General features: G+C 43.3%; 1 protein-coding gene across 5 annotated transcripts in view; it reads left to right on the top strand.

The window, feature by feature from the left end:
- The window catches only part of TMEM131L (transmembrane 131 like), an 86406-nt gene that overhangs the window by 23087 nt on the left and 40359 nt on the right, over window positions 1–22960 (top strand). For all 5 annotated transcript variants that reach the window (XM_066632587.1, XM_066632589.1, XM_066632591.1 and 2 more), the window contains exons 4-5: window positions 17926–17994; window positions 22613–22736. In XM_066632587.1, the coding sequence (XP_066488684.1) occupies window positions 17926–17994; window positions 22613–22736 (193 nt within the window). The remainder of the gene's footprint in view (window positions 1–17925; window positions 17995–22612; window positions 22737–22960) is intronic.

Below are 22960 nucleotides of genomic sequence, written 5' to 3' on the forward strand. Positions count from 1 at the left end.
CAGAGAGGGGCAAAAAGGATGGGGGGAGGGTGGAGACAGCTGGAAAAGTCTTTGGAGCCCAAGTCTACCCACCTGTGTGGATTGGCAGCTGCAATAGCCGCAGCCGCACACTCGTGGTAGTGTTCCCAGCATTCCTGGGAATATGGAACATTATTCCACTGATATGGAAACAGTGTTTCATATGCACGTTTACTTGGAAGAGTAAGCCCATTGATTGAATACAATAGGAATACAGTGGGATTTCTGAAAACTCATGCATAAGGATTGTGGTGTCCGTCTGGTTCCTAGATGTTCTGCTACTGCACTTTGCCAGCAATACTGAGTTTAGAACTTACTGCCCATTTACTCAGCACTTGTCTTGTGAAGCTTCCTAGTTGTGGAATTAAATGAAATTATAAAAATATCAGGGTTATTGAATGGATATACAATAGGAATACAATGGGTACGTGCTACAGTGGTTCCAGATGTGGGCACAGTTTGCAAAATCCATGTCCTGCCTAAGATGTCTTGAGATGACCAGGAGTTGCACAGAAGCCCATCCTGGCTTTTGCTGAGCTGTCTTGAGTTTTTAGAGAATTCTTGAGTTTTCTGTGTTGGGGAAAAATACGTTATAAACTATTTTGACTTTGCTAGTAGTGGATGGAGTCTGGTTCTTCCTTTGACCATTTTGTTAGGGTGCTTCAAATGTAAAGAAATTGTTTTTTGCTGGGTCAAGTACATGGAACTGTTGTTCAGCACTTGTAATGAATTTTGCCTTGCTGCAAAGACAGTCAAGTGGGAATATAAAGTTTAATGTTACATTTCCCTAGTCCTCTTTTTATGTGTACCTTATTTATGAGTGTTTATGCTTGCTTGAAGTATGCACAGTTGAACACAGTGGGATTTGTTTCCTGATAATCCTAGAAATATGATGGTGAATGTTCTTTTGATTCCTCTCTCCAACACTCATGCTGTCATGCAAAAATTGGAGATTTTTAAAAATCCATTATGAGATGCAGTATGAGCAAAGGCTTCTGAAGTGCACATTTTTGAACTGAGGCTTTGCTTTGCCTGGCAGATTGTTCAGAGCTGCTATGGAAACTGTAGTCTGTTCCCTAGTGTGTGTTTTCTATGATTCCATACTTTTTTGATAAGGTAAACAGTAATTCTTGTAACCTTTACATTTTAATTCTTGTAACTCATGTAGTAGACAAACAGTAAGCATTAAGATGCTCACATTAACATTTTTATCAAGGGTTGCAGGAGAATTAAACCTGTTCTTGGTTCAAATTAATTGATCTAGTTTATTTTGGAGATTATCTTAAGGGAAGCCGGGACAAAATAGCATTCCAGGAGAAAAGAAAATGTAGTCTCTTAGGTTTATAGACAGTGACAGTTGCTTTGTCTGGGTATTTGTGGAAGGGCAGCCAAGTGTCAGAATAATCCCCCACCCCATCCTGAACTGTTGTCATTTCATACCCATTGCTGATACTTCTCTTATTTTCCTAAATGTGTTTTTTAAAATTTTCTATGGATTTTAATTGAGTTTATCCTCAAAATATTACACCAAAATGCTTTATGAAAGCACTGTAAGCAGAAATACTTGTCACTCTTGTCAGGAAGTGAGGCATAAAGTGAGGCATAAAGATAACTGTGATATGTCAAGCTGTTTAAGATCAGAATATCTCATTACGATGTGGGGGGAATCCTCAGCTTGGAAAAGAATGGTTCGCATTAGAAAGATAGCAGTGAAAGAAAATGCTGATCTTGAAATGTTTTAAGGAATAATAAAAGTGCATAAGGAACACAGGCTCTTGCAGAACTGAAGAAGACACGCTGCAAAGTGGAAAAAGCTAAAGCAGCATGAGAGAAAGCAACAGAATGAGAAGATCAAGTTAGATTGATCTTGGGTTAGATCAGTTGGTTAGATTCTCAACTGTTCTAAGCCATCTGTTGTCACGGTCAGGGAGAAGAAAAATCATAGTATGTGGTTTCAGTTACCTTGTGATTTTTTTATTTGGGCAGTAGACCTAGTCTAACATTATATTTAGATAAACTTGTTATTGAGTGTCTGGTTTTAAAAAATTGTTTTGTTTTTGCTTGTAGCAAACACAAAAAATATGTCTTTTTGAATGGATTGGACTGTCAACAGGCTCCTCCACAGTGCTTGGCTATCTGTCATTTAAAACCTTGTTCTGGCAAGTAATGACAGAATGGCTTGAAGAGCCTCTACTTGACCGGCTCCTTGACCTGTGGCCTAAAGTGGATGTTAATTGCTTTTTTGGTGCCAATAACATTTCTTTAATGGTGTTTCCAATGCAAAAAACTTTGCTTTTTGCTTGTTGTATATGAGGATTAGTGGCCACTGAGATTACTTCTTGTTGCCTCTTTTATAGTATTTAAAGATCAGAACTTTTAATCAGATATTTCTTGTAAAAAAAAATTCTTAAGTCTTTATAGTCCAATAACAGCTGTATCTAATATGTCAACATGCCAGTTTACAATAAAGGAGAACAAATACAGGTGTCATAAAATTTTACCATATGAGTGCAGATTTTAGTTTTTAAGGTGCATGTCTAGTGCCTGTCATTTCACAGTTTCTCTGGATGTGTCTGCTCTGCGACATCTTAAAGATGACAGGAATATGCAACAGTGGTTTGTTTTTTTTTAAAGTGGGTGTTTGTTTTAAAAGGTGTCTTCTTACCTTGGTGAATGCCCAGTTCTTCCCTATAATATCTGTTTTCAATACATATAATTTTAGCATAGTGAAGCCTGTAGAATTTTCACAAAAGGGGATCACCAATAGGCTTGTCCACATGTTTAAACAAAACGTACAGTTACTGTTTTTCAAAAAAAGAAAATATCTTCTGTTTGAGAGTTAAGATATTTACAGGTTTCACTCATGGTTTTCAAATGCATGAACTTCGCAAGTTGAAGTGGTTCCTTTAACTTCCACAACACATAAGCATTAAAGAGTTTGTATATTGCAGTATATCCCTGATATATGCGGATTTGACTTACTGCAGATGCCACGAATATTGGGGGAAATCCTCTTCTGGTTTGATCAAACCAGAAGTGGCCTTCTGAGGCCCATGGAGGATTTCCCATTTGGATGCGCATATCTGTGGGGGTCCTGGAATGGATCCCCCACAGACAACAAGGTTGCACCTATATGCCAGTCTTACAGATTTGGCTCTATGCACCCATGCTTTGCCTTAGTCTTTTAACTCAACACTGAGATGCATCAAAGCAGGAATTCATCACTTGAATAATCAGATTCAACTGTTGAATTTCTGCCTGATGCACCTGTGATAAATGGGGACCATCCATTTACTAGGAAAACCACTTTGTGTGTGTTATGTGGGGCTGGCTAGGCTGAACTGCATGGGAGGAGGTCCATTGTAGGGATGATGCACTGGCCTCCTGCGTCAGGTGTAGCAAACCCTAGTGATACCACTGTAATTAATAGATTTTGGCTTGCCCCCAGTACCGTTCTCAAAATTGTTTTATCTCTTAAAGAGGCCTGTCACTTATGATTAAAGTCACTGTTATCCTGATAATAGTCCCAGAAATTGCCTTTGTACAAATTTGTTTTAGAAGTTTTTCCCGGCATGAGGTACTGCTTCATTCTTCTAGTTTTTATGAAACGCAATAATCTGTCCTTTAGATCCTTTACTATAATTCATGCTGCAGCCATCATCCATCAGTTTGTGACATCTGGGTAGAGCTTTATCCCCTGGGGCCTGGGGATAAGAATAGGCCCTCAGTTTGGCTGTACTTGTCGTAGGAGGTGACTAAACAGCCACCGGGTAGATGGAACTCGTTAGCCTGGGAAGGCAGCTCATCTGAGATAAGGAAAACTCTGATCCCAAACCTCCACTGCCTTGTGGCTACATCCAGTTATGGAAAAGCTTCAGGAGTCAACCTCGAGGCAAAATCTGGAGCCGGAGTCCCTGAGGCAGTTCATGGCTGAACACAGTCACGTTCTGGCAACTCCTGCGACGCCGCTGGAACCAACCATATTGGCCTCTGTCTTTCCATTGGACCATTTCAGCGACGTGGAGAGGGGGGATTTGCTGCATGGGAAACAGTCTATTCTCCATATCTACTTTACCCAGGCTTCGTGCACTGGAGAGGACGCTCTGTTCCAGAACCACCATTCAGAGCGTGATATCATAGTCTTCCGAGACTGAAGGATGCCAACAACAGCAGGGAGAGCTTCTTTCAAATCTTTCAACCCTGATCCTTTACTAGCCTCAGGCAAATTTAACTCTTGAGAATTATGTGGGAAGCTTCAGAGGGCACACAGGGCTTCACAGTCAATTTTAATGTAGGAGTACATCTGGTTATGCATTTCTTTGCACATGCAGGTCTGCCCATTTCCACTGAGATGAATAAGAGATTCTCACTTGCAGGAGCACCCATATGTACATGGCAGTGTCCATGGGCTCTGGATTAATGTTATGGATTGTCAATACATTTCACTGAAACATTTGTACTATGTTTGCGTACAGAGTTGACAATGGGGATCAGCATCTTTGGTGAGGTCAACACCTTGCCACAAAGCCCATTGCCAATCCCTGGAGATTCCATCTTCCTTGCTGCTCCATCCTGCTGGCACTACCTGCCTGAGCAAGCAGTGGTAGGAGCAAAGAAAGGGAGCTGTTGAACTGCTTTTTGGGCAGCAGTGCAAGGGGTCAAAATGTTGGAGGGTGGGAGACAAAGTAAGCAGTGGTGATAGCAGTATAAGGTGAGCCTCAGGGGAAAAGGTCCAGTGAAAGCCACCATGGGTCCTCAAAACCTGGAGCAAGTACTGAATGCTTGAGCATCTTGCACTCAGCCTCTAAAATAGTGTCATTGTGCATTATCAAACAGTCAATATGGTATACCATATATGCTTTCCAACAAGTCTGGTCCAACAAGAAGCTGACGGAACATACCAAGATCCAGGTCTACAGAGCTTGCGTCCTGAGTACACTTCTGTACTGCAGTGAGTCATGGACTCTTCGCTCACAACAGGAGAGGAAACTGAACGCTTTCCACATGCGCTGCCTCTGACGCATCCTCGGCATCACCTGGCAGGACAAAGTTCCAAACAACACAGTCGTGGAACGAGCTGGAATCCCTAGCATGTATGCACTGCTGAAACAGAGATGCCTGCGTTGGCTCGGTCATGTCGTGAGAATGGATGATGGCCGGATCCCAAAGGATCTCCTCTATGGAGAACTCGTGCAAGGAAAGCGCCCTACAGGTAGACCACAGCTGCGATACAAGGACATCTGCAAGAGGGATCTGAAGGCCTTAGGAGTGGACCTCAACAGGTGGGAAACCCTGGCCTCTGAGCGGCCCGCTTGGAGGCAGGCTGAGCAGCATGGCCTTTCCCAGTTTGAAGAGACACTTGGCCAACAGACTGAGGCAAAGAGGCAAAGAAGGAAGGCCCACAGCCAGGGAGACAGACCAGGGGCACACTACACTTGCTCCCAGTGTGGAAGGGATTGTCACTCCCGAATTGGCCTTTTCAGCCAGACTAGACGCTGTTCCAGAACCACCATCCAGAGCGCGATACCATAGTCTTCCGAGACTGAAGGTTGCCAACAATAATAATATATGCTTTCCATTCTAGGTGTGTGTATGTGAAAAAGACACAAATGCAGTTAAGGATGAGACCATTTATACACGTTCAACTGAAAGCTGGATTGTGGCCTTATTCTTATTAGTACATAGCGATACCTCAACTCTTGTCCACAGGCTCAATCAATACACGATTTATTAATGTTACAGGGCACCATTTTGCAAGTTCTGGAAAGAAGAAAGCCTAATTACTCCCATGATATAGTGATCTATTTAATATGGATTAGAAAAAGCCAACCATTTTCATACCAGGACATGGAGATATGGTACAGAATTTTTCTAGTTTCTTCTAAAGAAAGTTTGAAAGTATGTTTCACATCTCTCAGCACTCCTTTCCATGGTATGCTAAGAAAAATACCACCATTTACTGATAATAGAGAGGCCAAGAAGTTTTCTAGGATCCTTACAGTCAACTGAAAGCACAGCTGAATTTAACAGGCATTAAAATAATAAAACGTTACCTAAGCAAGTACGCAACACTTCAAACCAAGCGATAGTATTATTGTTAGCATGTAAGCTGTGGGTACATGGAGAAATCAACACAGTTCTTACTCAACATCTGGGGCTTGTTGAAATCCTAGGCACAGTGCACATGTTGGGTAATCTCCCCAAGAGCAACTTCATCTAAGTCATTTATCCATCCAATGTAAAAGGCTCTACTATTAAATACCCTGAAACAATAAATCTTTATGTTAAATAGGAAAACATTTTTGGGGAATTCTCATTGGGATAGAGAACTCACTCACATTTTAGCTTATAAAAAAAAAAATAGTTCCCCTTATTGTTCCTAACAGAGTATTTCAAGTCGTCACTTAAAGTCATAAAGTTGATGAAGATAAAAAAAACCAGTACCTGATCAGGGCCACTGTCTTTGTGGAGTTTGCATGTTCCCCACATGTCTGTGTGGATTTTTCAATCTCTGAAAACTCACTTTTCAATGTTTAATATTTAAAATCAGTGGCATCACTCGGTGCAGAAGGCCAGCACATCACTCCATGACAAACCTTCTCCCATGCAGTGGGCAGGGCAGCGCCCCAGACGGTGGGTGTGGTGATGTACCTTCGCCACATCCCTGCTGGTTTTTGGCTATAAGTTTTGATGGAGTAGACATATTGGTTTGTTTCTTTGCATTCTGCATGAAATCGCACATTGATTGATATATAACATGATGGTATTCAAAAATAACAAGATCTTAAAAATTTTAGCGAGTAGTGGTGTCTTGCCCCCTGTGCGCATCACTCAATGAGGCCCACACCCCCCTAGTGATGCCACTGTTAGAAGTGTTTTGGGTCTTGAAAAGTTTGGTGATATTTTTGTGACCAGAAATATACTGTTGGAACATAACTCTGCTTACTTATATCAATTAGCCAACAGTAAAATTGGTCTTGTAAGTTGTTTCTCTTAAAGTTGCCATTTCCAAGAATCTATCAACTACTAAAAGTGAGGACTTGCTAAACTGAAACCTAAGTTCCTTCATAATATTAAATCACATGACAGCTTTTTCTCCAATGCTGGCCCAGACCTTCAATTTCTGGCAGCCTGAACTACAAGCAGCATTCAACAGATACATCAGAAACATGTCCTATCAGATGCTAGCTTGATTTAGAGCCAACTCTCCCATGTAGGTAATTTCCTTAAATTTTGTGCATGGTGACCTCTGGCAATTTGGAAATACTGCTGTATGTAACTTGTTTGGTATATTACAGTACAGAAGCCTATAATACTGTCATTTGTGCTTAATCTGTTTTGTAACTCAGGTGATTTCGGAACAAAAACAGAATTACCCAATTAATACCCCTACTAACTCAGCAAAGAGGCACCTTTTAAGTGGTGCGCCTTGTATTTAGCAGAGGAAGAGCAACTGTCCCTTTTCACCCCAGAATGGTGTCCAAAGGCTTTGCTGGTATCTCTTCTGCACCTTTTTCAAAATTATCTTTGTAAACCCTTTTGGTGACAAGGAACAATTGATTGATTGATTTTAGGGTGCAATCCTAACCCCTTATGTCAGTGCTTTCCACCACTGGCATAGCAGTGTCAATGGGACGTGTGCTGCATCTTGCAGTTGGGTGTCACTCACGGAGGCCTCCTCAAAGTAAGGGAATGTTTGTTCACTTACCACAGAGCTGCATTGCCCTTATGTCAGTGCTGGAAAGCACTGACATAAGGGGTTAGGATTGTGCCCTTAACTGTGTTAACACCACTTTGTGAACAACTTTTTGTTGAAAAACAGCATATATTCTTAATAATAATAGGAGTTAAGCTATAAAACATTTAACAAATGTAAGGTAGGTGGCATTGTACCAATAGTTCCCAATGTTTATGCAAAGGTAAGGGAACCACTTAGTGCTTGGTGGGCTGTTACAGGGGTGGCGGCAACAGCTGCAACAGTACTTATGGATTCATACTGCTGCCTGAGTGGAAAAAAGGGAGCTTTTTGGACTTACCTGGTGGTAAGTGGTGGCAAGAACACAGGTTTTGTGGTGTCTCCATCTGCCACTGGATGAGTCCAAAATCCCCGTTTTCACTCAGTTGGCAGCAGTGCAAACCCAGAAGTGCCATTGCTGCCATCCTATTGTCACCCCCAGTCGTCACTTCCCTTAAGGGGTGATTCAGAGTTTCCTACTGCCTTGAGGGGCCATAAACCCAGGTTAGGAAACACTGCATTATACTCATATCACAGACAGGATCCTGAGGCTGAAAAAGAGTTGCTTGCTTAAGGTACCTCCCAGTGAGTTCATGGATGATTTGAAGCATGGAGTAATGATGGTGTTCTAAGCCACTACCCGCTCACGCTTCTGATCTTCCTAAACTCTATTCCTTGTTTAAGAAATACATGGAATCCTTTTGAGGGAACTCCACACTGCTATTATTGAGCTTAACAATTGCTGTTGTGTTTTCTTTGATTCTTCACAGAGCAGTTGTGATTGAAGTTTGCAGAACATTTAAATGGCTTTTTGTTTAAGGACAGGGATGAGCCATATCTGACGAAATGTCTAGACCCCTATGAGAATTAGCTGAAGTCAGAGTTCAAATTTGTAAGCCCCAGCACTATGTTTTCCTTTGTTTAGATTTCCATCTAATCTCTGCTACTTTTTAGGATAGTTTCAGGGGAAGGCGAGGGCTTACTTCATGTGAGCATATACCAGATACTGTAGAAGGCTACACAAGAACCATTACAGTCTGTCAATGCGAAGCTGTATTTCAGTGTTTCCTGAGTGTGAATTCTTTCACTTAAAAAGAGGCTGATGAGCCCTGGTTGCCTTTTTAAGTTGACAGCAGGAAGCACAATTTTCAGGAGATACAGTATAATAGTACTGTACGGTATTTTTTTTTTTTTTTGCTTTACTTTGTAGTTGCAGACTCCTAAAAGCTATATATTGTAAATGGTCTAGCTTAATTTTCTTCTGCAAAGATGGAAATTGGATTTCAGTAGTAGACAAAACAAGAATGTGGTTGGATGCAATGACATTTAGCAAGTGTGGTAATTTCCTATTACTTTGTTTGCGGAGTATTGCATTGGTACTTCCTTTCCGTCTAACAATTTCTGTCAAGAGATGAACTGACTTTGTGTGTGTGTGGATGTCTGTGCAGAAGAAAAGCAGTGACACTTGCATGAAGGTGAATACAAAGTCTAATTTGTATTGCTAGCATTGGCTCCTAACTTCAAGCTTTTGAAAATATTTATTTAAACGTAATGTGTTGCATCAGTGCTTAAAGTGAATTATTTTGTATAGCGCTGTCAAAGTACATAGTTTGGATGATATCTGCTTCCCAATCATGCAACAAGCTTGTGTACACACATCTTCTCCCCCTTGGTATATGCCCCAGGGTTGTGTGGGAGTGATTGAAGTAGTAGCTAAATTGTACAATTAGTTGTAGCTTAGATGTTGTCATTCTTCCCTCCCCACATGACTGAGTGGGGCAGAACAGCACAGTATACTTTGTGGGGAAGTTTGCACAGACATACTTCTCCTTGCATGATTTATCAGGTGGTATTGTCCACTCCAGTATTTTATGCATGAAATCTTTTCTCTTAACTGTTTTTTCCTGATTCTAACTTGTTGCTTCGTTCTTCTTACTTTACATTGATTCCAGTTCTGTAAGAAACAAAATTGACAAGGAAAGTAATTTCACTTATGCACTCATAAAAGTACTATTTGAGTAACTGAGAGCCCGCCTTCTTCCATATAATCTGACCCATCCTCTCCAGTCTTCAGAGAGGGCCCTTTTATGGGTGTCGCCACCTATGGAGGTGGGGTGGTGGTGGTGGTGGTGGTGGCGGCGGCGGCGGCGGCAACAAGCAGTAGGGCCTTTTCCATGGTGGCACCTACTCTGTGGAATTCCCTTCCTCTTAGTTTACGAACCGCTCCCTCTTTGGAGGCTTTCCATGGGGCATAAAGGCATTTCTTTTTAAACTACTCTTCTGAGTTTCAGGCTTTTAATATGGATAATTAAGTTTTTCTTCTGATTTTTAAAGTTTTATGGTTTTCGTTCTTTTTTATTTTGCAGCCTGGCTTTTAACAGGTTTTCTTTAGGTTGCATACTGTTTCTAGAGAATTTTAATGTTTATATTTTTATAATATTTGTATTGGCTCCTGTAAGCCTCTTTGAATGCCCATTTGGGAAATAAAGTGAGATACAAATCTGTAACTAAATTGGACTCTTTCCTTGTAATCTTACAGTGCTCCTATGTTTTTAAAAAAGGCACTTCATACCTTTCTTTAAACAACGGTTTAATAATACTATTATCCTGACCTTCAGGCTCATGTTTCCCACCTTTTCCCTACATGCATGAGGGAAGGACACTTGCAGCTTCTGGTTCTGAGTTGAAATAAACCATGGTTTGCTTTTGGGTCCAAATCTGGCAGATCTTGGCTTGTTGTTCAGGCTGTTTTGACAGGTACTGGAATCATAGGTAGAGATTCCAGGAAGCCCACCATGGTTTAGTACTGCTCTGGAACATGCCGAAGTGTAAAGATTTATGATTGTTGTCCTAGAATATGTAAGAACTGAAATTCATAGTCAGAATTCTACTTACCCTTGTTCCATTCTTAGGACTGCAATCCTGCACACTTTCCTGGGAAGTGGGCCTCATTTAAAACAGTGAGACCTGTTTCTGAGTAAACATGTACAGACTTTTGCTGTAGGTTTAATGAATTGTTGTCCCTTTGGAGACTGGAGCTAAAGTGTGTGTCTGCCTAAGCTAATTTGCAGAGGCCAGATGTTCTGTTTCTGAGTTTTGTTACCATAATGGTGCCTATTCACTGCCTTATCTGTCTGTAGTGTTTTGCTACCAAGGCAGGCACATGAGGAGTGACTGGATCTGCTACTTTCCATACTGCATGATGTGGGCTGCAAGGAACTAGTTCATTTACCTGAAGTTGGACTAGCATTTCCTTGCTAGGTATGCAATTAGTCTTTTCAGAAAAATGGAAAACCAACTCTCCTGCTAACTGGATTAAGAGGTGTAGAGGTAGTTCTCTAGTTTTTAGGTGGGAAGGAGAGCCACTGTCCCTCTTCATCCTAGTATAGCACCCTTCCCAGTAACTGTTATTGGCATCCCTTTAGATTGCAAGCCCTCTGGGACAGGGAACTGTTTTCATTTCGTGTGCTAGGTAGATTGTGTTGTAAACACTCTTTTGGTCAAAAAGCAGTACAGGTGTGCATCACTTAATGGGGATACATTCTCCTATCCCCGTCATTATGCGATTAGGTCATTAGCTGAACATTCAGTCCAATCTATTGCCTTTGTTGGGTAAACAGACACTAGCTGGCTGCACAGGCTACTGGAGACAGATAAGAGCCTCTCTGTTATGGGAAATGCGATTGCCTCATTAAGAGCATCTTTATTGTGCTTCATATATGTGATCCATTGTTAAGCGAATGGTTGTTAAGCAGTGCATGCCTGTACAGGTGTGCGCCACTTAATGATGGGATACATCATTGCTATGTGATTAGGTTGTTAAGTAAACATTCAGCCCAATCTAGTGCCTTTGTTGTGTAAACAGATACTCTGCTGCAGGCTATTGGAGACCTGATTGCTTCACTAAGACCCTCTTTGTTGTGCTTTGACCATGGTAGTATATGCAGTTCATCCATCGTTAAGCGGCCTGTTGTTAAACAACACATGCCTGTACATATTTTTCATAATTTATGAAAACTTCCTGATAGGAAAGGCTTCATGGAATCTAAATTTTCATGTGATCTGCTTATCTTGACAGTAGAGCATATGCAGTACCTAAACCTGAATAGTACCAATTAAAAAATAGAGAATTGTGACTCGGCAGTGCTGGCATTTGCACTCTTTGAAATCAGTGCAGCTGTAGGCCACTGTCCTGGAAAACCGCTCCATATGCAGATAAAGTCTCGTGTGTGAAGGACTTACGTAACTCAGTAAATGGGAGATTACTGGGAAAACTGTGCAAACCCAAGTGAGTGCCTGGTGACATGTGCTGTCTTTGGCATTCTGCCTGTTGTGATTAAAACTAGATCCAGGCTCCTGTGTACATTTCTGGATAGGTTCTGTGCTATAAAAGGGTCTACTTTCTTTACCTGAAACATAAAACCTCTGCGAACTTGGCAAGAAAGATTTCCCTAGTGCAGATAGAAATCTGCTGACCAGTAGGTTTGCTTTTATTTTATTTTATTTTTTTTAAATAATTACAGTATTTATCGGCATTTTACAAATCAAGACCCTGTTATATGTGCCGTATGGACCTGTACGGACCTTATTGGTAGGGCAAGTATATACTTCTGTCACTCTGTAAAGTATCTTTTACAACAGTTGTATTTTAATAACATAACACTGAACAGCCAAAGTAGAGGAAATGTAAGCAGGTATACCATGTTGAGAAAACTGTGTGCAGAATGAAAAGGAGATCAGTTATGTAAGCCCTCTAAATACTTAGTAAACAGGAAGATGCATATATACAGGGATACCTTGACTTTCATAGCTTTCTTTCCATCACTTTCAATTAACTACGTTTCACGTTTTGTCTCCATACTTTCCTCTTTTGTCTGATTTCATTCAAAGTTCCATGATATTTGTTGATATTATGTGTTTTCCTTTTATTTCTGTTTATTTAGGTTCCACACACATTTGCATGCATTGTTACTGTAGTTATTTATGTTTTTCACTGGCCAAAGTAAATTTGCAAACTAAATAAGGCTATGCTTTGATATTCATCCATTTTTGACTTTCATCCATGCTCTGGTCCCTAACCAGATGAAAGTGCAAGGTACTGCTGTAATGCTCGAGTGTTGTAACCTGTAGTACTTGTGTGATGCTGCAGAAGGGTAACGGTTTGGGTCCTGCAGTTTGTCTGACATTCAGTAGGAAGCCAGAAAGAACCCTATTGTTTCTGTGTTTGCGGGGGGTGGGTGGGAGGTGTCTTTCAGTGTTCTGTGTCATCACAGACTTCCAGTTCAGCCAAGCCCTAAGCTGTGCCGAGCTTGGCTTTGAGATGCATGGCTGCTTGGGAATAGCGGTCCTAAGCCATCTTGAAACACGTTTCTGTTGTTCGTTATCTTGTTTCTTGGCTATTAGGATACAAAACTATAATAAACAAACATAAATATCTTTGCCTTGTGTGAGTATATACTGGACTTTGAGTGAAAACACCATCTTTTAAACAATGCAGAGTGATAAGTTATTAAGGATTGTAAGCCTGTGAACAGGATTTGTCTAATTTTTGAATTCTTTTACAATGTCTATATTTTTGAGACTTTATGGGTCGTAAGCCACCAAAACTCAAGTAGCTGTTGAACAGATTTGTGATGTCCCTTAAACACCTTCGTTCTCTAGTGGGATCTCCATGTCCGTCTTAGTCCTTACAAATGGGTAGCTCCTCCCTCTCAGGTAGGCAGACCAGAGTCTTTTGGACTTCCTGAGGTGAGGGGCTGCCTGGACTCCCCAGACTGGCCTAGCCTTTTGGCGAAGCAGGACAGACCTGGGTTCAGCTCTGCTGAACCACCCAACCGGAGAAGCTAAAAGGGTATTTTATGTTTCTTTTTACCTTTTCCCTAACTCTCCAGCCTTCCAGCAGGCAATACTGGTTGCTGTCCCTTTAAGAAATTTTTCCTTTGTCTTACCAGCAGGCTACTGCCTGCCTGGAGGCTCCTGCGTGACTGCCTGCTTTAGAGCAAGGCAGCCAAATCTATTTTTGAATTTCACGCACTTCCGCGCCTGAGCTCTGTGCCTCTGCTGAGAGGCAGCAACTAACCAGGCCCGCTTGCACGCGCCCAGCAACCCAGGCTCAGGGGCTGTCCTCATCTGGGCCCAGGGCAGCCCTCCCCTTAGCTGGCAACAGCCGCACACAGCAGGAGCATTTTGGGCTGCCCTCGCTTGACCCAGGGCAGCCGCGCAACGTAGGAGCACCCGGGCTGCCCTCATCTGACCCCTGGGCAGCCCCCCCCCTTAGCCGACTACAACCGTGTGCGGCAGGAGCGTTCTGGGCTGCCCTCGCTTAACCCAGGGCAGCCCCTTTAAGAGGCAGCAGCTGCGCAACGCGGGAGCACCTGGGCTGTCCTCAAATTGGCACCAGAGCAGCCCCCCTTTAAGTGGCAGCAGCCGCATACCCAGCAGGTGCTCCTGCATCTCCAGCCGCTCGCCCCCTGCACCTGGCAGGGGCGAGGCAGGCTCGCCCACAAGCGCTCTGGCCACAGCCAGCCACCGGAGCCACTTTCCCCCAGCAGCAGCGGGGGTGTGGAGCTTCCTCCTCCCCTCCCCATTGTTCTAGGGCACCACATGGTCAGCAGCCACCATCTTGGATTAGCGCCCAAAGAGCGCGAAGATCAGCCCCCCAAGCGGGGCAGGGGCAGCAGAGGCAGGCTTGTGGTGGCAGTGGGGGCTGTCCAGCTGCTTGAGCCGCCTCCAGCTGCAGCAGGAGAGCAGTGGAAGAGAGGACCACCTGCGCAGGCGCCATCTTGGCCACGCACCAGCGTGGGACCGGACCGGACTTTGGAGAAGTGGTAAGCCCCTCCAAACTGGCGGACACCCCCTCCCACCTATGGCCACCCCCAACGAGGCCTCTGATGCACACACTCCCCATGCGGGGCTCAGTGCCTTAGACTGGGGAGAGCTCTTCAGGGCCATCCAGGACATGGTCCAGGCCAGCGTCACTGCTGCCATGGAGGCACACCAGCAACCGCGGAGGGGGGGGCACCCCAGAGCATCCACCCCCGGGGTTCCCAGCTTCCACCCCAGAGGAGGAGGACGAAGATGAACCCACACTCCCCCCCTCCAAGAGGTGCTGGGCGTCATCCGTGCGCAGTGCCACCTCCGAACACACCCACCTCCAGGAGCAGGATCAGGGCAATGGGAGCTCCCACGCCTCATCGGCGGGGGAGGGAGAAATATCGGCGGGGGACGAGGTTGAGGCACACAAGCCCCACCTCTTCTACGCTGAGGAGTTTAACAAGCTAATCTCAGGGGTGGTTCAGGTGCTAGACCTGCAGTCTGAGCGCCCCAAGGATACAGGGCCCAAGACCAAGTGGGGGTCCCCAACAGTCTTCCCAAACCCACCAATGGTTTCCCTTCCCTCCTTTCTTCCAACAACTGGTGGACAATGAGTGGAATAAACCAAATAGGGGCAGGGACTCCAGCAAGCTCTCCACCAGGTTCTATAACCTGCCCCCAGAGGTCATGGTCCACCTCAACTCACCCCTGGTAGACACTCCAGTTGCAGCACTGGGATCCCCAGCCATCCTTCCAAAGGACAGCGACGGCCTTCCAGGGGACCGCACGTACAAGTAGGTCAAGCTGGCCACCAGGAGGGGATTCGAGGCTTCCTCTAATGTGCTGCGAGCCTCCGCCTCTGCCTCCCTCTGTGCCATGGCATTGGTGCTGTGGCTTCAGCAGTTCAGCGAGACCCACAAGCTGTGCTCCAGGGCCTGATCGGATATCAGAAAGATGGCCTTAGCTGCCGTCTTCGTAGCAAATGCCATGCAGTTCTCGGCCAGGGCCGCCGGAGTCACCATGCCCCACAGCACCTGGCTGTGCAACTGGGACGTGGATGCAGCATCACACGCCAGGGTCTCTAGCCTCCCCTTCCAGGGAGCCAAGTTGTTCGGGGATGCCCTGGATCCACTCCTTGTGGAATCTGGGGGGCAAAAAGAGGGTCCTACCCACCAGAGAGAGAAACCCAAGGCCCGCCCAGTGGCCCCAACACCGGTCCTTTCGTCCCCCAAGAAACTCTCAGTTCGGCACTTCAACTTCTCTGGCCCCTTTCAGAAGCCAAAGACCCGTCTGGCACCCTAGACGCCCAGTCCACAAGCCCAGAGGACAGGGACAGGGAGATTTGTACTTACCATGAATCTCCCTTCTCAGTGGTCTCCCTGTCTGGATTAGTCCGCCCTCGCAGCCGTACCCCCCCCCCAAAAGAAGTAGTCATAACTAGAGCAGTAAGGTCAGGGGGGCGTAGAGCAACGCAGAGTAACAATGGAACTAGGACAGGGCCTCGGGCCACCTGGACCCATTCTGTGCTCATCCCTGAAGCTGACATGCAATGCAGTATGCTACAGCAGACGACCTCCACTACAGTACTGTATGGAGGGACACGAGACATCTGGCATCTCACTTGGGATGGGCTCTTCAAGCTTGGACAATCTGGGGAGTCCAGGCAGCCCCTCCCCTCAGGAAGACTCTGGCCTGCCTACCTGAGAGGGAGGAGCTACTCACTTGTAGGGACTAATCTGGACATGGAGACCACTGAGAAGGGGGATTCATGGTAAGTACAAATCTCCCCGTTTTTCCTCCAACACAAAGTGGAGCACCCATCTATTTCTCAGTATGCTTCAGTCACCTGGTACTTTTTCTGTTCTATTGAGAGAAAAAGAGATCAATAGGATTTCTTTTACTTTAAAAGTATGCAAGCAACAATCTACTCATATATCCTACTCCTTAGGGTAAAGGAGTGCATACCAAAATATGACATTTCATGGTGATCCACATGTAGTTGCCCATAGAGAAGGAATGGTACAACAGTGAGATATTGACAGTGTTCTCATGTGATGGATTGTGCAAGGTGTTGAGCACCCAAGTTAGGATTCAATTCAGATTTCTCTGTGCACAAGCACTTCTTATGCTGCAGAAGGGTTACTTAGGATACAAACAAATCACTCTTTGGAGCTGAAATTGGGAGTTACTGTAAAATTCAAGTGTTCTGAATTGTTTAAACAATTTTTTCAAGTATGTAGGTTTCAGATTTGTGAGTTCGGTCCTTTTTCTACGAAAGCCTGAATTAAGTGTTGGAGTCAAAGTTACAAATACCTAGTCAGCAGTTGCCAGATTTTGATGTTATCAGTTTCAATCTGTATAAAAGTTATACTTTTCAGGAGGTAATTTATCTGAGTTCAGTTCCTGCTAACCTAAGGAAGCATTTTGGAAGGCTTTCTCTGATTTCAGATGGTGTCCATGATGGTTATAGACTGCTTATTAGGCAAGACCTTGTATGGGTGATCAGAAGTTCCTCTGTGTTGTTCATTGCCTTAATCTGTTCTTTTTGAGAGTTGGAAAAGAGCTATACTCCTGTCTAGAGTTTATTTTAAGCAGTTTATAAAAAAATCAAGGGCCAAATTTATCTCCTTTTACTTACTAAGTCACTCTTTGCCACAGTAACTGCTGAGGTCAGTTGCAGTTTTGTAAAATCAAATGTGTTTGTGATATTGTAGTACAGCCTGAGCCTTACTTACTTACAGGTTGAGTTTAGCGAATAATGCAGCACCACCTATACTGATAACCTTGGGGTATGTGTGTTCTATTTACTTGTATGATTTTTTTTATGATTATATCAGTGTTTTGCTTGAACCTATTGTTGCTTTCCAAACTATTGTCCATGATTTCTAATGTGTATATGTGTGTAAACAATGCTTTATTTTTTATTATGTAATATTATTTTAAGGTGCTGCTGCTGGAAGCAATAATAACTTTTTGCCAGAGTTGGTTTTGGATGGTGGTTTGGTCATTGCAGTTCTAGGTGACCTTCACATTCCCTGCCTGACTGTTGTTTTAATCATTCTTTAATTATAGATTCTAATGGAAGAGGACACATGTTGAGTGGTGTTTTTTAAATGGAAGCAGTAGCACTATGGTTCTTAAATAATTCTATGGAAAAGCATATTATTATTATTATTATTATTATTATTATTATTATTATTATTATTATTATTATTATTATTGAGTTCCATAACTGCTCTGTAAGACAGAGCAGAGTTTGATACAAAATAAGATGTTATGTCATATATTTTCATAGATATGCTAGTTTTCTAGAAGTTTTATCATGGGGAAAAATAATTACTACTCTCTTTCTGTTTCAGCTTCTCAGCAAAAATGCCTAGTGGGAGGGTTCTCCATTTTCATCCTTCAATTCTTCATTTTGGATTGCAGTGAGTATCTTGTATACTTGCGGAATAAAGGAATGACTGTCACCACATGAGGGCAAGTTCCTTCTGTAAAGAAGTTCTTTATTCCTTGCTGTCTTTGTATGGGCATCATTGCATACACTTTTCATCTTTTCCCTGCATTGTTGCTTGATGGTATGGTATATGCACTGGGCTACTTTAGGCATCACACAGAGCCATGGTTTATCCCAGCTGTTCTCAAACTGTGTGTCTTGATGCCCCAGGGCATCACAAGGCACTTGCTGAGGCATTGTGGGATGCCTGTCACCTGACAGGGAGACTGTGACGCTCCAAACAGTGGTTGGAGGCTTGGCACAGCGGGATGAGGTCCAGCACATGGTTTTAGTGCACTGGGAACAGCCTGTCCAACCACCCTAGCCCTCTTATCTCTGCAGTGTGCCATGAGACGAAAAAGGTTGAAAGTCACTGAGCTAGAGGATCCCTTTCTCTGATTATCTCTAGACTGACATCTCCTGTAGATCCCAGTGCTGCAAGGATGGAACTGCTGAAACCAAGATTAAGCAGGGTTCTTGGTTCAGACATAATGTGGACTATAGTTAGGGCAATCACTGTTTACCAAGCCAAAGTGTAGGTTTGGATCATGGTTTAATCTTGGTGTGTTCTCCTGAAATAAACTATGATTAGTTGAAGGTTCAGATTGATTAAACCATAATTATGTTAAACAATTGCTCTGCTTGGCATCTGAAACAATTCATTATTTATGTTCATCCATACTGTGTCCCCAAATGTTTTGTTTTTCTGTCAGTTGCCCTACTTTGAACAACAGGGAGAATTGTACAGAAAAGGTTTTTTCTTTATAGATCTTTAATTATGACTGGACAGTAATACTGTAAATTAGTTCCTAATATCTATAATTCTGATTTCATTAAATTGATTATTCCAGTGTTTCTCAAACTGGGTCGGGACGCACTTGGTGGTTTGTGACCCGATTTCTGATTAATCTCACAGAGCCTCCAATGAAAACATGAGTGATGGAAAGATCAGATAACTAGTTACTTCAAGTCCTGAGGCTTTTCAAAAGTCAGAGAGCTGCTAACTGCCTTGCAAAGAGATGAGCTCCCACAGTTTGCAAGCTTGTGTGAATATAAGGAGATAAATGTTTGAGCTATTTTTTCTGTCTTTTTCCAAGTCTGTCAATGACAGGTAGTGTGAGCAAGTGAAGGCTGGGTCACATAACTAAACCCCTCAAGCCTTTAGTCCTGAGGTATTCAATCTGTGCGTCCCGCCTCCCTAGTGAGGCGTGGCTAGCCTCCAGGGGCGTCACCAGGCATCTCAGGGAGAGAGGCTGCTCTGCTTAGCTCCACGTGCTGCCTGCTGACTTGCTGCTTTTCTGCAGCTGTGAACGAGGTGGATGGGGCAGCGTGAGGCTGGGAGGGCATGTGAAACATGGGGGAGATGGGAGAGAAGGCTGGCTGGGCAGGCAGAGGTGCCGCATCTCAGCAAGGAGTCTCTCCATGTGCAACCTCGCCCCAAGGACTACATTTCCCAGTGTGCCCCTTGCCCTGGGCATCCTGGGATTGGTCAAGGCTGCTTGGGAAGGAAGGAACCAGCCTGCTCCTAGTGGTGGGGGGGGGGTGTCCAAATGCCCCAGCCTGCATCCTTCTGTCTTGCCTGGGTTGGAACAGGGGTGGCATCTGCATGTTGGGTGTGTGTGTGTGAGCTGCCCCCATCTACTTTGGAGTGAGTTGTAAGCTTGCTGGGTGTGGCTGCAATCCTTTCCACACTTTCCTGGGAGTAAGCCCCACTGACTCAAATGGGGCTTTCTTCTGAGTAGACCTACATAGGCCTGGGGTCTGTGTCAGTTTAACCAAGGATCCTCACCTTTCTCTTTTTCTTCCCCCTTCAAAAAAGAAAAAAGCCACTGTTGATGGCTTTGTCTCCAAAAATTGATTAAAAATAAAAAAATCCCCATTCCTTTTCAGCCATCCCTTTTTCCTCCTGCCTCCTTTTGGGGGGGGGGGGGTACTCTGTTGGCTGCTATTGTAAGACAAAAGGCACAAGCCTAGCTAGGTCTACTCAGAAGTAAGTCCTATTGTGTTCAATGGGACTTACTTCCAGGAAAGTGGGGTTAGGATTCTAGCCGAACAGTCTCTGGGTCTCAGTTTGCACTTAGCAGATACACACAAACAAAGTCTTCCCCTCCTGCAAATTCATCACTTCCCCCTCCCTTTCCAAAACCCTCCAAGTGTGCTACTAATAAATTCCGGGCAGAATCCTAACCAGGTCTACTCAGAAGTAAGTCCTATTTTGTTCAATGGGACTTACTCTCAGGTAAGTGTGGTTAGGACTGCAGCCTCAGAGTGCTAGCAGCCTTGTTTCTAGTGTATAATTATAAACCTTCATCCCCATTTTGGGGGTAACTGAGGTGAGGTGTTGTAATGGGGAGCCATGGCCAATGGCTACAAGGATCAGGGGAGGCGCGAGCTAGAAATGTTTGAGAACCGCTGCTTTAGTCTATTCATTAGGGCTGCCTCATTATGAGAAATGGATTGAGTTTTTTTTGCAAATAAAAATATTCTTTCTAGATGACTTTTTAAAAAAAGTCTCATACAGTTAGTAGGGTTCCAAAAGAGTGTCATTTTAAAAAGTTTTTTCCCCAGTGCTAAAATGTTTGAGAACCACTGATATTCCTTGGTAGTAATGGTAATAAGTAAGAATATTTTCCTTTAGACTGGCTATAAAAAAATGAGAACATGATTTGTATGTGAAATATGGATCGGATAAATAAATGATTTTTAATAATGAAACAGTTTTAAATACTTATATCTGAATTTAATTGTAGTCCTGAACACAGCAAGCAAAAAAAAAAAGTGACTTATTACACTTTGGTCATTCACTTACTTCACAAGTCACAAAGGCTTAGTTCATATATAATGGCAAACTGTGCTTTGGCATTACATGATATCATCTTGGACTCAGATGTCTTCCTCCTTCTGCACACACTTGTGCTTCCTCTTTCATGGCAAACTGTAGCATACCATTAGATCCAGACCAGCAACTTGTATTTGCGCTTGCTCTCCAAACCAGAATTGCAGCACTATTTAATTGTGTTTTCTGCAGTTTGATTTGGGCAATAAATGTGAACTGCATAGCTTGCTGATTTGAATGTTAATAGCAAATTATGGTTTGCCTTGAGCAAGTGAGAGAGGAAAGGGAAGCACATGAACCTGGGTCTTTCTCACATAATACCAAGCCATTACCTGCAAGTTGTTTTTTACGTACATTTTAACAGGACTAAATTGTAAGTTTGTGGTATTTTTTTACATTGTGTGTTTGTGTATAGACTAGGACAGTGGTTCTCAAACTTTTTAGCACCGGGACTCACTTTTTAGAGTGGCTATCTGTCAGGACCCACCAGAAGTGATGTCATGGCCAGAAGTAACATCATCAAGCAGGAAATATGTTAACACCCCCCATATGACAAAATCAAATCAAATCAAGCAAGTATGTAAATTAAAAGTTTACAATAAGTTCATTTAAAATTTATTTAAAAATTTAAGAACCCTCTTAATGCTCCCAAGCAGTTGCTGATCTGTTTAAAAAAAGTTCCCCAAACATCCTGAAGGCTGCGAAGCTATTCATACTTACCCAGGAGTAAGCCCCATTGACTATTGTTGTTAAAAGCATGTAACAAAGTAGCCTGTTACAGATCTGTAACATTTCCCCAGAGGCAGTCACATACATGGTAGCTTCAAGTCTAATAGATCAAAAATAAAATACACCTTGAACTGAATGGGGACTCACCTGAAATTGGCTCAGAACCCACCTAATGGGTTCCGACCCACTGTTTGAGAAGCACTGGACTAGGACAGTGGTTCCGAAATTGTGGGTCACAATTCTTGGTGGGTCACCAAAGAGCGGTGGGAAGATCAGATAACAAATTGCCTCAAGCCCTGAGGCTATTCAAAAATCAGATCCTGTATGTCAGTGTTTCTCAAACTGTGGGTCAGGAGTCACTAGGTGGGTCGCAAGCCAATTTCAGGTGGATCCCCATTCATGTCAATATTTTATTTTTAATCTGTTAGCCTTGATGTGACATGGGATGTGACTGCATTTGGGAAAATGTTACAGACCTGTACTTTTAACAAGCTACTATGTATATGTTTTTAACAATGCTAGTAAATGGGACTTAATCCAGGGTAAGTGTGGGTAGGATTACAGCCTAGGATTGTTAAAAAATTTTCCTGCTTGATGATGCCACTTCTTGTCATGACATCACTTCTAGTGGGTCCCAACAGATTCTCATTCTAAAAAGTGGGTCCCAGTGCTGAACGGTGAGAACCACTGCTGTAGCTGCTAATGACCCTGCCAAAAGCACAGCTCCTGAAGTTTGCAAGCATGCATAAATATAGGCAGATAAATGTTTGAGGGTCTTTTTTCTGGTTATTATTCCATATAATTATGGAATAATAGTTCTTTCTGGATCTCCTTTTTTAAAAGTCTGGTAAACCTAGGTGGGTCCCAGTAGAGTGCCATTTAATAAAGTGGGTCCTGGTCCTAAAGTTTGGAAACCACTGGACTAGGAAGTGTGATCAACAATCCATTATCAATAATACTACTTCTTTCTTTTTTCTTCCCCTAGGTTACTGGGACTGCCTAAAGCTAAAATGCTATACGCTTACAATCCTAGTAAGGATAGAGATGTTATTGTGAATTCAGTGTTTACAGCTACTAGGCATTTTCATGTGTCTCCTGTTCATAGCAGGGTGAGTGCTGGTGTACTTTTGGAAACTATGCTGTGGCAGAGTGCCAGAATTTTGTGTTTTCCTTACCTAAAGCTTTAGTTTTACAGTCTTCCTTCCTTGCTTTCCCAGGCAGCTTGTTCTTGATCTTCTAACATGTTTGTAATAGGTCTTAGCTGAAATTTCTTCCTGGGACATTTTATTTGCGACAGGGTTCGTAGTTCAAGATGTTTCAAAATGTTTCCCAA

The sequence above is a fragment of the Tiliqua scincoides genome, chromosome 6 (assembly GCF_035046505.1).
Source record: "Tiliqua scincoides isolate rTilSci1 chromosome 6, rTilSci1.hap2, whole genome shotgun sequence".
NCBI lineage: Eukaryota > Metazoa > Chordata > Lepidosauria > Squamata > Scincidae > Tiliqua > Tiliqua scincoides.